The sequence below is a fragment of the Aythya fuligula genome, chromosome 1 (assembly GCF_009819795.1).
Source record: "Aythya fuligula isolate bAytFul2 chromosome 1, bAytFul2.pri, whole genome shotgun sequence".
Classification (NCBI taxonomy): domain Eukaryota; kingdom Metazoa; phylum Chordata; class Aves; order Anseriformes; family Anatidae; genus Aythya; species Aythya fuligula.
The window spans coordinates 31,870,943-31,888,782 of NC_045559.1; the positions used below are offsets into that span (position 1 = coordinate 31,870,943).

The 17,840-nt window shown below is 35.1% G+C and overlaps 1 protein-coding gene across 4 annotated transcripts in view; it reads right to left on the bottom strand.

Moving 5' to 3' along the window:
* The window catches only part of ADAMTS20 (ADAM metallopeptidase with thrombospondin type 1 motif 20), a 95,714-nt gene that overhangs the window by 47,262 nt on the left and 30,612 nt on the right, over positions 1–17,840 (bottom strand). For 3 of the 4 annotated variants that reach the window (XM_032200049.1, XM_032200074.1, XM_032200067.1), the window contains exons 5-16: positions 17,691–17,774; positions 16,853–16,977; positions 15,913–15,953; positions 15,482–15,587; positions 14,305–14,451; positions 13,523–13,664; positions 12,207–12,311; positions 7,279–7,424; positions 5,705–5,886; positions 5,472–5,608; positions 4,111–4,228; positions 193–288 (exon numbers count right to left, since the gene is read on the bottom strand). In XM_032200049.1, coding sequence (XP_032055940.1) covers positions 193–288; positions 4,111–4,228; positions 5,472–5,608; positions 5,705–5,886; positions 7,279–7,424; positions 12,207–12,311; positions 13,523–13,664; positions 14,305–14,451; positions 15,482–15,587; positions 15,913–15,953; positions 16,853–16,977; positions 17,691–17,774 — 1,429 coding nt within the window. The remainder of the gene's footprint in view (positions 1–192; positions 289–4,110; positions 4,229–5,471; positions 5,609–5,704; positions 5,887–7,278; positions 7,425–12,206; positions 12,312–13,522; positions 13,665–14,304; positions 14,452–15,481; positions 15,588–15,912; positions 15,954–16,852; positions 16,978–17,690; positions 17,775–17,840) is intronic. The other variant, XM_032200058.1, reaches the window with a different exon arrangement.

Genomic DNA, 17,840 nt, shown 5'->3' on the forward strand with positions numbered 1-17,840 from the left:
CATTTAGGAATTAGAATCCTATCGTCATCTTATTTTTCATAAAACTAATATCTACAGAGAGAATCAGGCAAATAATGATAATGATTACATATTTACTCTAAAGCCTTTATCAGACTTCTGACTGCGTTTAGAGCAGACCCCTGGCAAAAGCACAAAAACTATCTATCAGTATTATACACAGGAGGCTTTTACCAAGGTAGTTGTCATCTTCTGGTTTCCCTGAGTAGCTGTGCTGCCGAATATCGATGTTTGTTGCTCCTTTGGGAATCTTTACTACAACATTGTAACCTGCAATGCAATTATTCACAAATTAATTGCAGACAAAAATACTTCAGTATTAGCAGATAAGAGCATAAGTTTAACTAGTTTTATTCACAAAAACCTAGAGTGCACCAGCAACTACTGCTGTTGAATACCCTAATTTGTTTAGGAAGGAAATGTGAGTATTTTATGTATATTAAATTTCCTTTCCTTTTTTTTTTTTTTTTTTTAATCAGTTGAAATGAAACTTATTTTCATAACTCAAAGGACAGTTAAAAAATCATTCCTATGTTCAGCAAAGTGAATTCTGTTCTTCGACAATAACATGAGTTAAACCTATTCAGAAAAATCTCTTGAGAGCTAGCAGTACTCTAAAGAGCAGTCAAGTATATCACGTGGGACTCAGGAAACATGTTGTCTGCTCACAGTTTAACCACAAAATTTTTTGAATGATATTTGAATAAATCACTTAAACTCAATTGGGTTAGTTTTTCTCTACCTTACACAAGAGATGACAACACTCCAAGGAACAAGTCATAAATACTCGAATACTGCAGTGCTGGAATTGATGTAGGTGTATTGGATAAACAAGCCATGCCAGATCCACGTTCTCCTACACAAATTGTTACCCTAGTGTGTGCTCTCTAAAATATAAATGCTTCACTAATGAATGATTGTATGCTATAATGTCTTCAATGAGAATGATGGTCTTGAGGTATCAAAATAGATGCACGAAGACCTATGTTTTAGAACTGTCGATCTGTACATCCACATAAATTAAAAAAAAAAAAAAAAAGTTGTTTCTCACAGATACTGATTATAAATTCAAAAGGATCCCAATGTCTAAGAACAACTGAATATGGCAAACATAGGAAACAATAAACACAAACATGCAATTTGAAGCATTAATATAATCTTTGCTAACTCTGCCACTTGTTTTGCTGTGTTTTAAAGACTTGGCTGAATTTAACTTTAGTTAGTTGACTCATATATGTAGGATGCAAATTAAATGGCAATATCCTCTTTCAATTTCAGAATTCACTAACTTCCCAGTGTTTTTAATCTAATACAACTATGTCATGCGTTTAAAATGAACATTTAATCTAATCACAGGTCCATCACGGTTACCAGCTGGGGGCAGCACTGCAATTGCAAATTGGCATGCCGCTTGCTCTGGATAAATGGTAAATCTTCCAAAATTAATGGGAAGAAAACCAAAACGTGATAAAAATCTCGTCACCACACACACTGAAAACCTTGTGGCAATAGGAAGACAGAAGACAAAATATGGGAGGAAACTATAAATAAAACTGCCTATTATATAGGACAGGACACCAGATCATGTACTAAGGCAGTAAGAAAGACAATTTTCCAGGAAATCATCACATACTCTAGTCTGATGCAGTAACAGACAACATAACAATTATGTGCACATAATGAGATGACCATTTCCTAAACTGGGAGCTAAGCAAATTAGCGTTTCATTTTAATGAGTGTCTTATGATTGTTTCACTGCTGTTTAAACACTTAATGACAACATCACAATCATCATAACTGTATGAATACAAGCCTGTACCACTGACTGCTCTTGTCTAATTCCAAATTCTGCCTCAGTAAAATGGCTTGTGACAGTATGGAACAGGACCAGTTACAGTTAAAAGAAAAAGACCAGGTTCACAGACTGGCATTATTATCAAGCGACACCTAACTCAGGACTCTTCCTCAGACAGCGATTTCAGTCATTAGCCTAGGGATGTCATAGGCCTCCCATGAACAGAGTTTTTAGTGGTCGGCTAGCTACAACCTCTTGTTTGCAGTGCTGCACTCCTGCCTGAGCACAGCTGTGCATAATCCTGTATGTTAAAGCTTTCTACCCAGTAGTATAACTCAGTATCATCTTTTATGTAACTCCAAGATAAAAAAAGAATGTAAATAATAAAACTATGTATACAAACCCCACCAAAACATTAAAATAAAGTTTTCATGATACCCCAAAACAAGAAAGAATAATTAAACTTTTTTGATCTTTTTTGTCTTTTTCATACTGAATCTTTTTCTGATGTCCTGTGCAAGACCAGCTAAGCCACAGAAATATCCAAATGAGTCTTTTTAGCAAAAAAAAAAAAAAAAAAAGCCAAGATGGTAATATTCATAAATACAGAATCTTAGAGAACAAAACACAAAGCATATTGAATTACAAGAGCCCACAATAACTGAAGGACACCCAGCAGTGGTTCCAGCCAGCAGTTGTTCAAGGAATGTATGGAAAGAACTCAGGACCCTCCATCCTTTCTATGCTAACAAGCTGGGAAATGTGCTTTATCATACTCTTCACAGAGAATACAGTCATCTAGCTTCCCAGCATAAGTATGAACTCCTGAGTTTTTTCCCTCAGAATACATAGTCCTACATTATATCAGTTAAAGTATATGGGAAAACAAATGCAACAGTAGCTTTCAAATCAGACTACCTTATGTCTTGGACTGTAAAAAGAAAAAAAAAAAAAAAAGAGCTTCCATTTTTCATAATTCACTATTTAATATAGAATGATAGGGATTTTTTTAGATGAATCATTTTGTTAATACAGTAAATTAAAATTTTATTACTTTGTGGAATTAATTTCATTTAGAATCAAATAAATCTGAGATGACAAGAAGCTGATTAACAGAGTGATAATGTCAATCATATTTGAATGAATGGCAGTTTCACTGTGCTGCTTATTTGCATCAAACATATTTGTGACATAATTAATGTGATACCTGTAAATGAAAATATCTTTCATAGTGAAAAAAAAAACACACAAACTGATAGTCCTTTACTCAGAGTTATCAAAAGTAATGCATTATTTTCCTTCAGTATTTGACCACACATTCAAAAATCTAGTCTCAATAAAAATATTTGTGTCTTATTCCAGCATCTCAGGACAGACAAGAAAAGTGACATGTATTTGTACAGGAGGGGTACTTATAGCCCACCCTTAAGCTTGGTACTTTTTGCTTGGTACAAGCCCTCTGCCAGGAAAAAAAAATAAAAATCCACCAGGATACTGGGCATACTTTCCTCTTTGACCAGCAATTCCTTTGTCCTTTGAAGGTCCTATTTGGCAGCTCTCCAGGTATCATTTTCACTTTGCCTGTGGTCTCTTTCATCCAATGAAGCCGCATGAAGAGGCCTTTTGGAATACAATATTAATCCAGAGACTTCTGTCCTTATGTTCTACACTCTAACTGTTGACCTGCATACATATGACAGTCTCTCCGTACTTCCCAGAGTGGACTACATGAACGAGAACTATTGGTAGCTCTATTAGAGAAATTAAATCAAAGAAATATAAAGTACCAGAGTTTTCCAGAAGACTTTCTCATTCCTTACATGCCAATTAAGAGAAAAGAACATAAATGTTGCTGCCCATATTCTCTGGAAAGAAAAGGGTCAGATTTCACAGGCTTTCACTATAGGGAAAAAGAAATCTCACCAGCTGCTCACGCCACAGCCCTCTTGATATCTCCTTACACAACCAAAAGGAGATACTTCCAGATAACAGAGATCACAATGTGCACAGCAGGAAGCATTCTTCCTTTTAAAGTACTTCTGCCCTCATCATATCTTTTTTAATGGCTTTTATTTTGACCTTAAAGCAGATTGGTTTGTGCCACTTGAATGGGTCAGTGTGTCACAGCGCTTGCCTGTGCATCCTTGAGAGGGCACGTGTGACTGACAATCAGAGATATTATTTGTTGGCAGAGGCCCTAAAGAACATACACTGAAATTCCACTTCCTCAACCAAATAATACAATCACTAAGCCACACTAAAATGTACATTAAAATTTAAAAAAAAGCAAAACATACCATAACGAGCACTGTTGAAAGTACCTGCAAGAGTCTTACACGAAGAATTGTCACCACCACAGATTCCACATTTGTCTCTCCTCGCCTTGGAATTCAAAACATGATCACAGCCTGCTTGCTACAAAAAAATACAATCCCGTGTCATTCAGCTCAATGTAAAACAATGAAAACATACAATGTAAATTTCCCACTCCCCAAAAACATTTTTATTCACTGTATATATCTAGTCTTCCTTGGCAATTAATGAAAAACCTTTTATGTTTTTGGGTGCTGTAATGTACAGGCAAAACACAGTAGTTGTGTTGTACAAAGAATGTATAATCCATATACACTTAATATGCCAAGAACTGTACAAGAATGCATAACAGCATGCAAAGATTTTGTATAAAAATATCAACATAGTGTATAAACTTTAAGGTATATTTGCATTAAAAAAGTCTTTGAATCCTAAAATCAGTATGTATTTGTATACAGACATCAGTTCTATTAAAGTCTGTCACTACTACAAAACAAGAAAAGGAAAATAAGTAGACTAGCATAAGATCACTTCATTTATGTATCTTTACTTAATCTTCTCTTTTTTACATGATCATAAACAGGACTTCCTCTTTCCTCTTGATATATACTCTGAAAAAGGTTAAATTTTCTCCTCATCCTGAATTTAGCCAGTTTCACTGCAATCAGCAAAACTACCGTCCCTAGGGGTGTTCAAGGAAAGGTTGGACCTGCTGCTTAAGGACATGGTTTAGTGGGTGACACTGCTAGTTAGACCAGATGACCTTGAAGGTCTTTTCCAACCTTAATGATTCTATGATTCTACCTGGGATGGACAAAAAATGTCTTGATTTTTTATAATATGCATGTTCTAGCAAAGTCTTGTGGTACTTCTATTAACTGCTATTAAGCAAACGATGCTGAACTGATCTTTTTCAGGGGTCCATTCCACCTGATTTTGCAATGAAACCATAAATGCTTGATCTATCTACCCTCAGATTTTTCAGTTTTTCACTTCTTTGCTAGCAGAAATATGATGGCAATAATCAGACAGCATGCTTCTTTACTCCCTTTAATGTCAATTTTGGACCAGCTTTTCTCAGTTCATGTGGACAATATTAACCCTCTCACACATTAGGCTTAATGAGGAAAGACTATGGGTGTTCAGGTTTAACTCTATGTTCTTCACTTAATTGCCTCCATTTCCAGATCTTAATTTGGTAGGGATTAAAATTAACTGAAGTAAATTCAAAACATCTTGCTTTACATACTTTCAGTAATGGTTATTTGGATGTATATTTATTTAGTAACTATTTAACCATCTGTTAAAATTGATTTTAATAATTAGTAAGTTTAGATTTAAATACCCTGCATAAGCCTTGAACACAAAGGTCATTGGTTTCTGCTCCACAGGGAGTACCATCAGCAACTCTGTCCTTCAGCTGATAGTAGGAAGTTGTTCCAGAAACTCGGCAAAAAAGTTTACAGCGATCTTTCATAGAAACTGGAAAGAAAATCCAACAGGTTTCTTGACTGTTTTAGGACTTTAGTTAAAATAACATTCTTATTCTGTTAATTGAAAAAATATATAATCACTTACTACCACTGTATTTTGGAAGCCAGCGAACAGCAGACGTAAGACCATTGATGTTAAAGTGTTTGCCATCAAATTCAGAGCACTGTTGCTCCCGGAAATCTTTTTTGCCCTTTGGACATGAATCAGTATTACATGATCGAAATTTCATCCTGCGGCCAACACAGTACTTTCCTCCATTCCTTGGTCTAATAAAAACAGTTAAATGTAAAACATTCTCTCTCTGTTTCTAAAATTCCTTTTTTTCCATGAAAAGAGGTCTACTGATGTAAAAGGGAAAATCTCATGCAGCATTCTGTCAGTCCTGTACTGTCTTTCCCCCCCAAAACCTCTCATCTTCTATTGCACTGGGTGTACATTTGTACCCATATGAAGAAAATAAAAAAGTCTACATAAAAGATTACTGCTGGGGGAGGTGGTAAACAAGTTATTGATGATAAAGTCTAATATCTTAAATGTCTATTATATTAAATGTTTTTATTTCTCTTATACTCATCAATGTTTTGCCTGGTAAAAGGCGTTATTAACTTCAATGCTTCCATTAACTTAGCCATGATTACAGTCCTATTTTCACAGAAGCAGCACCTCCCTCAATAATTTTAAATTATTATGTTAAAGAGTGACAAAGAAAGAAGATAAAATTAAGAGCTGCTACACTATTCTCTTTAGTCTTAATGTCAGTTTCAGGTTGTAGATCAAAAAATCCAAAATGGGAGAATTGTGGACAACAGCCCATTTACTCTTAAGTCTAACATACATTTCCTAACTTAAAACACTATACTTCGGTATTAGCAGATTCTTTGGAGGATTGAGGAGGAAAAGAAAACAAATAAAGCAATGGCATATTGATATTACCAGATACTAAGACAGACACAGCCATATTTTATAGGAATCTAGTCTACTTAGCAGAAAAAAAAATAAAATAACCTGGGGTGATTTGATTGAGGTTCATTTATCCTTCCAATAATATCAAGATGACATCACTTCGTAAAAATAAAACCATAACCATAGCTGCAGCTCTTGTTCTGTAGAAGTTAAGGGTAAAGTTCTCACTGACCTTTGTTACAGAGAATGAAACCCACATGGAATTATTCAGTCAGTGGAAGTTTCTTATTAAAAAGGGAAGTTGTAAATGACCCTGCTGTAACCAGTGTTCCTTGTGAACATTACTGGTGGTGACGCTGTCAAACAGCCTCAAAGCTAAACAAATCAAGTGCTTCACTAAAAAGATTACCTGGCAATACATGTATTTTCATTTTGCGCCTTTCGGTCCATAAAAAGTATCAGAAAGTTTAAATAAACCCTCAACATGTAGAAAAAAAAAAAAAAAGACTTTACCAAAATAAGTCTTCAGATCTATCTATAAATGTGAATGATGAGGCAAAAGAAATCTAAACGCTCCCTGCATTTAGGAGTCTCTAGACTTATCCCTCTTCTCAAACATTGATGAAACAAGCAATTGCTTATTGGAGTTTTGAAAAAATTTATGCAACCATAATACCTTCATTTTGTTTTGAACGAATCCATTATGTTATAATACCTTCAGTATGATCTAATGTAAAGAACAGCAAAAAACATACTCCGGTCTATTACACAGCCTGGTGGTGCTCTTGATTCCACCTCCACAAGTTCTTGAACATGAACTGTAAGGTCCCCATGGTCCCCATTCTCCATCTACAGGACGTGTCTCCATGTCTCTGCTCACACAAATTCCATGGCGGCAGTGCTGCACAGTTGACAGACAAAGCAAAATTTCTAAGTCAAGCAACAGGTTACTATACATGAAAGAAAATTTAACCCTATTCTTAACCTGGGTCTGGCCATTTAGTCTCCAGCTAGACTTTGTGCCACTGACTACCACTCTCTGGGCTTGGCCATTCAGCTAGTTATTTACCTCACTGTCTGCCCACCCAGCCCATACATCTGCAGATTGTTCACAAGGATCTTACGGAGGACAGTGTCAAAGGCCACCTTGACACTGAAAGTGTCAAAGTCCTGCTGTGAAATCCAGCTGGACAATATCCAGTGCTCTCCCCTCGTCTACCAGTCCAGTTCCACTTGAACTCTGTCTTTCCTAACTTTATCCCTGGATGCTTAGACAACCTCTCTGTATTCCTCCCAGGTTGCCTGTCCTTGCTCCTACCCTCTGTACACTTCCTTTTCATGTTTGAGTTTGTCCAGGATCTCCTTGTTCATCCATGCAAGCCCCCTGGCATTTCTGCATGGCTTCCTATTCTTTAAGATGGACCCCTCTTCAGCTAGAAGGTGAGCCTTGAATATTAACCAGCTTTCTTGGGTTCCTTTTCCTTCTAGAGCCTTATCCCATGGTACTCCACCAAGCAAATCCTTGAAGAAGCCAAAGTCTGTTCTCCTGAAGTCTGTGGTTGTAAACTTGCTATTCAGCCTCCTCCCTGCCATGAGGATCCTGAACTCCATCTCAAGGTCACTGCAGCCACAGCTACTTTTGACCTTCCCATTCCCAACAAACCCTTCACAGTTGATGAGTATGAGGTCCAACAGCACACCTCTCCTTACTGGCTTCTCTATCACTTGGAGAAGGAAGTTATCATCAATGCATGCCAGAAACCTCCTGGATTCCATGCTGTGCTGTGTTGGCCCTCCAGCCATATCAGTTGAATACCAGTGAAGAACCCCATGAGGACCAGGGCCTTGCTCTCCAAATAGGAATTTGTTATAGAATCAGATTCTCCATTCTGAATAATGCCTGAACTCTTAATCAAATTTGGCAATAAAATTGGATTAAATTGCCAAATATTGCAAATAAATTGCCAAATTGCCTGCACAGTTCTTGGTCGCATTGACTCTTGAACTTTGGCCGTGTCTTTTAAGCCCCAAGTATGTCTCTAATGAAGAATGTTACCACTCAAGATGACTTCCAGCACAAAGCAAACATGGAACAAAAACTAGATTTATCTTGCTATACTACTATTTAAATGATTCGGCAAACTGTCCACGTTGCTCACTTAATGCTCAGACTAATGTTGTGACTTAACACACAAAAGTCAACATGCTTTCCATGGGCATCTACATATCACTGCAGTGGTTACTGATACTTTTCATTACTTTTTTCTAGATGCCTCTAGAGTACCTCTGTACTTCAACCTTCTAGTACCTTTAGGAGGTACTAGGTATGGCTACACTATGTGAAAGTGCAAGGTAAACATGAAGAAACATTAAGATCTTGCCTTTCCAATAATTTTCATTAACACCTTATGAAATAATATTTCATATATAGGCTGAGGATTCCTATAGGCCGAGGATTCTACGCCCCACTTCACAAAAGAAATACCCCATCCAAATATGTGACCAGGACCTAGAGTTTACTTTCTTCCCCTATCCACAAAAACATTTACAATAACTTGAAGGGAGAGTTCAGAAAAAGACAGAGTTGTAAAATGAAATTTTATACCCACAACAGCATTATTTTGATCCATAAAAATGCAAAGCACATGTTCGCATCTGGGATTTTAATAGCTTATTCAAAAACTTGTCTCAGCTATTATTTCGCTACATTCCTACAGAAGCAACATGATGAAGTCACAGTAGAAAATTCAGGCACTAGACGCATTCCAGATGTTCCTCTTTGCTTCCTTGAATCACTGCTTCACTGAGAACACTATGATACATTGAACTCTCATAAACTTAAATCTAATCACTAACATTTTTTCCTACATTTGTTATGGCAAATATAATGCATGCATCATATGAAATGGCTATCACTTGTAGTTCCAAATATACTGATTGCAGCAAGTGGCAACTCTGCTTTAGCTAGGGTCAAGAGTAGCTTTTCTGTCAAAAAGGTAGTAATTCTGACCCAAATCCACATGCAATATGTGCAGACAGCAGAGGGAGGGTTAATGGTTCAAGTTTGGGATCAATGAACCTACAGGTACCTGTATTCATATTTCTTCATTGCCTGCTTACAGTAAGTAGCTTGACTCATACTTATGGATTAAACTATGACAGGATAAACCTGTCATAAACAGGATAAAAAGCCTAGCAAGTAAGAACAATTCATTTTTAAAGATAACTCTAGGATGAACAAAGTACAGTTTGATCAAATCAAATTAGTTTTACTAGACATCAAATTGTAGTAAATGGTTTCTATTTTTGTAATATGAATTCTCAATAATTAATAATATTAAAACTATGGAATTAATACAGGAATATCTCAAATAACCAAGAAAATATTTTCTTTATTCTCTACTAAGACCCTGAAGTAAGTTAGGCTGAGTTTTCCTTTTAGTTGTACAAGAAAATCTTACCTGTACCTATTACCAATACTACATAAATTAGGAAGTCACTGAGCTCTACAGGTGAGTGCACGTCCTAAAAAAATCTCTTTCAAAAAGCTTGCATGCTGACAGGTTGCATATGGCAAGAAGGTATTCCACTGAGCTCAGAAAGAGCAGTTTGCTCATTCTCTTGAGAGTCTCTGATACCTTCTTATATTTTGGGAAAGTACAGACATAAAGTATGGACTGTTATAGAGCACTCCATAAAGCAAGATCCACTAATCAGACACAAATTGAAGAAAAACAAAAAATTACTGTGAAAGTGAACTCATGTGTCAAATCTAAGCTTAAAATGCAAATAAAATAAACTGCAAATAAAATAAACTGCAAATGCCTTAAATAGATCTTTTTGTATTTGTCACAGCAAAAATGCTACAAGCACCAAATATAAATGTATTAAGCGTGCTCACAAATGCTAGTTACAGTTACTAGTCACCATGTCACCAGTCACTAGTCACAATCTCACTAAAATCAAAAGAAACTCACCCACTGAGCTTGAAAGGAACTGTCCCTTAGATAGAAACAGATGACAATTTGTCAGATTAATTGCTGCTCTTTCTCACATCTTTCAGAGGTAATGACTGTAATTAGCTCTTCACTTAGAGAAAACTGAGAAGCTGAAGAAAATTAGCTCTTCACCTAGAGAAAACTGTTTGGTTTCACTGCAGTAATTGCATAAAATAGCATAAAATATATTTTTGTATTCTTATATTAAAAGAAGTGCTCTGATGTTGGCAAATTAGAGTCAATTGAATTAAATGTTACATATGAAGTTTATATAAATTATGAACTTCCTTTCTGATCAATCACTGACTGAAAAATGGATTTAATGTTATATACCATGTTATATCATCAGCTGTAAACAAGCAAAGCTTCCATAGCAACCTTCAAATAACTTTTCCTAATTTTGCAAGAGAGAAGAAATTTCTGAGACACAGTTTACCCATTAAATTATTAACCTTTAGGACAGTATTTTCAAACTTCTCACTTCTTATGTCTTATCAAATACTGAAGAAACAAACAAATAAATAAGCAATCTTTAAAGATTAAAAGTTATTGGGGGAAATTTAATAATAACTGAATAAAATATACTTTATTACACATAGAAATTAGACCAGAATTTTTAAAAACATCTTTGAATGTATAAAACTATTAAAAGATAAAAATTAACATTGCTTCCACAGCCCCTGAAGCTGGCAAAGCACACTACTGTTACAAACAGTTCAGCATAATAAACCTGCCAGACTTAAGATAAACACTGTCATTTCCGAGCATGTCAAAATCTCTGAAATATTTAAATATTTATTTTCACAGTCCCTTGATGGGTGAGAAAATATTTTTGTTTGCTGGTAGTGAACTGAGACAGGGAGAAGCCAAAGACTAGATCAGCAAAGAAATCGAGCATCTTATTTCTATTCACATCCCAAGCTACATGCAAATCCAAAACTAAGACCCTCAAATCCTCATTGTTAACACTGGATTCAACTACCATCCACCAGTACTTCTGTTTCTATTATGGTATTTTAAGTGCCGTGACTGTATCTAGTAACTAGCTATTCATGACCCCCCTGCCAAGACCAAGGCAGGCTATGTTCTCAGAGGATACAGATCAAGATCTACGTTCAAAAAAAAAACAATAATCTGCCATATGACAAAGTAGTGAGCTGCTCTCTCATCCTCTAAACACGCTTTATGAAATAAACCTACAAGCAGAGTATAGGAAGTCCAGCTTCTATTTCTTCCTTCTTATTTCTTCATTTAATGCAATCTGTCTCTCATACAGCCAGGTCAAATAAAACACTTTATGGTGTAAACGGATGAGAAGTTCTGGTTTTTAGCCCTGAACAGATCCAAGTATCTTGAATTTAGCATCAAGTATCTACAGTAGGCAAAGCAGAATATGAGTTATGTGTGGTTAAGGTACTTACTGGAATAGATGAAAAGGTACTGATATGTGCTTTCACATTTTGTCTGAAACAAACGTAATACACAAATATCTACTAAAGCCACGAGTCTAATACAAACTCTTTTTTTCGAAAAAAGTGTACTCCTATACCTAAATCACTCATACTTAATTAGTTCTGGCTCAGTGAAACAGCCTCAACTAGAGAAATTGGGGGAATATGCTTTTGGGATGTTTGGTTTCCATCAATGACTTTGCCGTATGCAAGCTCTGAAAAACAAAGGCTTACCATTCCCACACCACACACCGTTCCATCAGCCAACGGCATGTGCTGAGTACGACATCCCTTGTGAACTCCTTCTGTGCTTGTGCACCATAAGCGTTTGCATTGTTTCTTAAACAAAACAACAACAAAAAAAACAAGATTACCTTTGTTGTACCTGTAACACCACCTCAGATATCAGCTGGGATATCTGCATTGTTTTTCTCATAATATATTGGTTTAATTTTTACTACCAGTACTATTAGTTTTTACACATAACTCCTCCCTCACCCTCCAAAAATGGATTTTATGTAACACTAGGCAGTAATGTGGAAAATTTGAAACAGACCTAATCAGAAATAATAGATGACTTTATTTTCTAATTCAGTAGATGATTTAATTTAAAAAAAGCATATACAAGATTATGGTTGATACTGTGCAGCACAGTTTGAGAATAATATTCAGATAAAGACACTAATTGGAATTATTTTTTAAAAATCGCTGGCCAGAATATTAAGAAGAAAACCTTCTTTACAGATTGCTAAAAAGACTCTTAAAGGATAAATACCATTTACGTTTTACTGAATTTACAAAGCAGTCTTCAGTAACCATCCCTAGGTCTTTGAATTCCTCTTTATTTTTCTATAATAATCCCATAAAGACTGACTCTTCCTAAACAACACTACTTCAACAACAGGTCCACTTAATTCAGTCTGAATCTGATCTTAAATTGTCTCCTCTAAACAGCTCCAACAAGCAATGCAATACAAGTACAGGTATTGAACAAGTTGGTCCATAATCTAACACTGTGTGACATCTTGACAGAATCAAATGAAGTCATAACACTATATTTGTCATTATGCATTGTACTGGCAAACGGGCCACATTAAGTTTTCAAAATGCAACTGAAGTTTCAGTCTTTATCTACTCAATTCTTTACATTATTATTTTCTTTCCAGATCCCAATTTTGCTTCAAAGAATTTTTGGTTAAGTACATAAACTGTACACTCTAACATGTACGGAAATACTTGACAAAGTAGAGGGAATCTGCATTTTGGACCAAACATTTGGAGCAAATATTTCAATTAAAATATAAATTTTAAAGTTATAAATTTATAAAAGTACTTAAATCAGGTAAGAAATCTGTTAATGTAATATAGTGTTTACAATGTGAAAACGCTTTCCACTGAACAATTTCCCTTCAGCAGAACAGAATTTGCACTTTGACACATTTCAGAATAAAATTATTCCAAAAATTGAATGACTGAGATTTCATTTTTAAGCCTACCTCTCCGCAGTTTTTAGTACCTATTAAGCATGAGTCTGTGCATTGTTCACTCACCAGATAGGGGCAGACTTGTGACCCAAGACCAAACATAAGCTCACACTGCTTATTGACATCATACATCGATCCAGGCAGCTGAGAGGAAAGATCATATATTCTTCCACTAGGTTTGTCTAGAAGACATTCACCATAACCAGTACTGTTGTACAAACAGGAACAAAATGTGATTTAATCATTCCTAATTAATTGGAAGCATATTAATACACTGCTTACATACATGTATGCATATCTTAATGCAATTATGGGTTTGCACACACACTTGATTATATAAAGAACTAAATTAATTGTAATTAATAAAATAAACTAGGTCACTTGATTTTTCCTTACTGGATTATATGTTATATCCACCAAACATAGCTTAGGGTCTTTGTTTTCTGACTGTCATTTCTTATTTTTACAATCTGACAAGAAAAAATGTTACTGACTAAAATTATATCCATCACTTAATATTTTTGAAATATAAACTTCTAAAATAAAGCGTGCCTGACTATTAGAATCATACTAAAGAGTTTTTCAATAATCAAGGCCATGATATTAAAAAAATTAAATTAAAATGTGCTCTTAGCTTTACATTTCGAGTGTAACTTTACTGAAACCATGGAACTAATCATCATCCAAACAGTTAAATGCTTGTCATTTCTGGAGGATTGAGGCCCTACAAGTCAGTTGTTAAAGCCAACAACAACACAAAAGTGGTACTTCAGCAATACTTTTAAAATGCTTTTCAGATTGACACAAAATAGAAAACAAAAGTGCACAGCATTTATACTGGTACTTACTCAAGAAATTCTGTGATGTATTTTTGACTGCATTTTGACCAGGTCCATGGACTTGTATGGTAATTTAAAGTTGGAGCCATCACATGGTATTGATGTTTAATTCCAGCTTCTTTACATTTAAAACTGTCATCATGTGGCACATTGAATCTAAAAAGCAAAACAAACAAACTCCAAAACAAATTCAGCAATAATTACCTGATACACTTCTCTTACAGTAACAAAAGCTCCAGTTTTGAGTTTGAAAACGCCTCAGCACGGTAATGGGTCTCATTTATTATGGCTATCTGACATTATGGCTATAATGCTGAATCCAGTAAGAATTTTACAATTGCATAATTCTTCAGTTCACCAGAAAAATCCCAGTGTTTTGGGAGTATGGCATTTTAAATACACATCTACTGAACTGAATATACAGGTCACATCCAGATTGACCATAACAGATTACTCCAACATTCACATCGTAACTCTTACTGTTCAATAACAAACTGCAGAGCACATCAACATCATATTTATGTAACTAATACTTTACCATACTTTATAACTCAGTTTAAATTATATGATAAATGGCATGTCTATAAGTGAACTTCCAGGATTATGAAAATCAACTAGCTAGCTACTGAGCTCTGTAACGCCCTTGTTACCTCCACCACATGGAGCTAGAGTATAGCATCCTTCTGCCATCACTGATGAGGTACACTTCATAAAATAAAATGCTGTCATCTCCTCTTATTTTTCTATGTAAAGCATTTCTCTGTGTTACTCTATTTTATTCAGAAAGGATCACAGAGAAGGAAGAATATTTCTGCGTTATATTAACAGATATCTTACCTGAAATTCCTTTCAGGGCTAGAATGCAAGTGGAGTTAACAGGGCTATGTTTCACACTTATGATACCTGTCCCATTGTCCCAACCAGCTGATATAGCAAAAGGACAGAAGATGGCTGTATGGCCAGTATCTCCAATCATCCACATTTAGCAAGTGGCCAGGTTATAAACCTCGTGGATTCTCTACCTCTAGGTGGCTAGCAGACCTGACTTTGCAAAGGGCAAAGACAATGACTGTTCTAAAAGGATGTAGCAGACTGCTCACTCTTAGAAAAATAGAGCCCATCACAGGAAACTGGTAGTATTCAAAAGGAAACAAAAAAATTTACCCGCTGGGAAATAAGTACTTACACATGTCCAAGTTCATGTGCTATAGTAAAAGCAGCACTTAATCCATTTTCTTCACTTATTGAACAGCTGCGTAGTGGGTCACACATTGTACCTAGCTCTGCCAAACCTGCAAAATTGAATTGTTATAAAAGCTTAATAGAACAAGTTTTCACTAAGGAATGATTCTATAAATGAACACTAAAGCGCAAGACTTGAAAGTCATGCATGACTATGCAACCAAATTTACATTAAACCAGCTTCCACCTGAGATCACAGTATTGAAAAGATTACTTTTTTTTGTCTCTCAATTAAATTTTACATAATTTTTTGTTTGTTTTTTGTTGTTGTTGTTTGTTTGTTTGTTTTTTCCTGTTTACATGCATCTCCTACAGTAAAATTCTCTTACAGATTTTCTCTTGTAAGATCATACTGATTAAAAAAGAATAACTCACCTAGAGTATCGCACTTCTCTCTAGCTCTGCAGATATCTTCCCTTGAAAGAAAAAATGTATTTGAAATTACTGGAGCAAATAAAAAGTACTTCAATGTAAAGTATTTCACTATTGCTACATTAGTTACAGCAGTTGCAAATCTCAATTTTCAATTTTCAGTCTTGCAGTCCATTCAAACAATTTGTATTCTTGTTATTACTTCCTGAAAGAAGTAATTTATATTCATGACACAACACTCACAGTATTACTTGCTACCTAGCTTGCAAAGAATAAAGACTGATATACTACGCTATTTCTCCACTATGTTCACACATATAAAATGCTGCTGAAAATGTGCAGATTCCAGTCTACTTGAAAATACCTTACGCAGTGGAGCAGATGCTAAAATAACAACATATTTCAGGACATATATCAAAGAGTTTTAAGTGCTGGAGTGAGTCCAATTTGAACACCAGCTAAAAAATTAATGAAAAGGAAAAAAAAAAAGAATATACTTCAGTGAATGAATGTCAGAACCTCCACTGGGGAAATCAGTGTACAACACTAATATTTTAACATTTTCCATTTGTAAGCTTTTGGCAGTTCTAATTATGCCTGGGCTATAAAGAGTTGCATCACTGCATCCTTTAGCTGATTCCATTGTATGCAACTTGCGTGTTCAATGGTTGAAGAACTCGCTTCCTTGTAACAATTTCAGGTCTAAATAATTTACATTATCTTTAACATAAGTTTGGTCAAATGCTTAATTACCAACACAGCACTGTAAGACTAATTGCTCACGTATTGATCATTTGTGGTTAGGTGAATGCAAGACATTCTTTACTGATTCCAATTAACTATTAACAGTGTCCGTGTGACAGTTAAAAATGATGATGTAAGAAAGAAATGGAAGCATTTGTCTCACCTAGCTGAGTAATTCTGGCTATTTCAGATACCATACCTAGTGATAAGAACAGCAGTATCATGATGAGAAGGGTGAGCATCATCCAAAGTGTTTTGTGCTTGCTGCCATAAGCAAAAATTACGAAGTGTAGTAGCTGCATTAAAAGTGATAGCTGGTCCTTCCTAAGCAAGAAATGTCCAAGAAACAAAAAAAAAGGTTGTAATATTCACATACTTGCACTTATTATTTTGACCATTGTACCTGTAATCTTCAAAACAATGACTGTGAGTGGAAAGGAACTCAGAAGGACTCCACATAGGACCTCACACACACAGATTTTTTTGCAGAATCAGCATCTTAACTTAGCTAAAAGTCACCACTCATGAGAACCCTTTTCTTAATTATGTGATAGATTCAGAAAAATAGGGTAGCAGACATTAATGATAAATATGAAAACATATGTATTTCTTAATTTCTGAAAAATATGTATTTCTTAAAATTTAAAATATTACAGCTGTTATTGCTGAAAACTTGCAGTCAAAACCCTCTATAAAAGTTGCCCTTTCCCACTCATATTTGCATGAGTAGTTATGTCAAAAGCTTTCACAAAGTATCTGATTTAAGCCCATTTAGGTCAACAGGAGGTGCTTATAGACAGATGGTGAAATAAACACATTAAATAAAGGCTTTGCAGTTAACCTCTGTATATACTCATTAAATATGCACTGTGCTACCAGCACATTTACCAGCATATTTAATATTCACTCCCTTTTCTAGAATAAAATGATAGAGTTAAATTAAAAAAAAAAAAAAAAAAAAGTATTTAAAATACTTTCAAGTTTGGAATTAAAATGCTTTTTTTTTAATTCTACTATAAATATTTTAGCTTTCCTACCTGTTCATTGTGGATTACAATTAACTTTACAATAACAATATTTATAAGATTTCCAATACTCGAATCTTTATAGATTGCTGCAACCTAAAGAGGAAGAAGTGAGAAGATCAGAATATTAAACTCATTTGACAAATGATGTCATTTTGACAT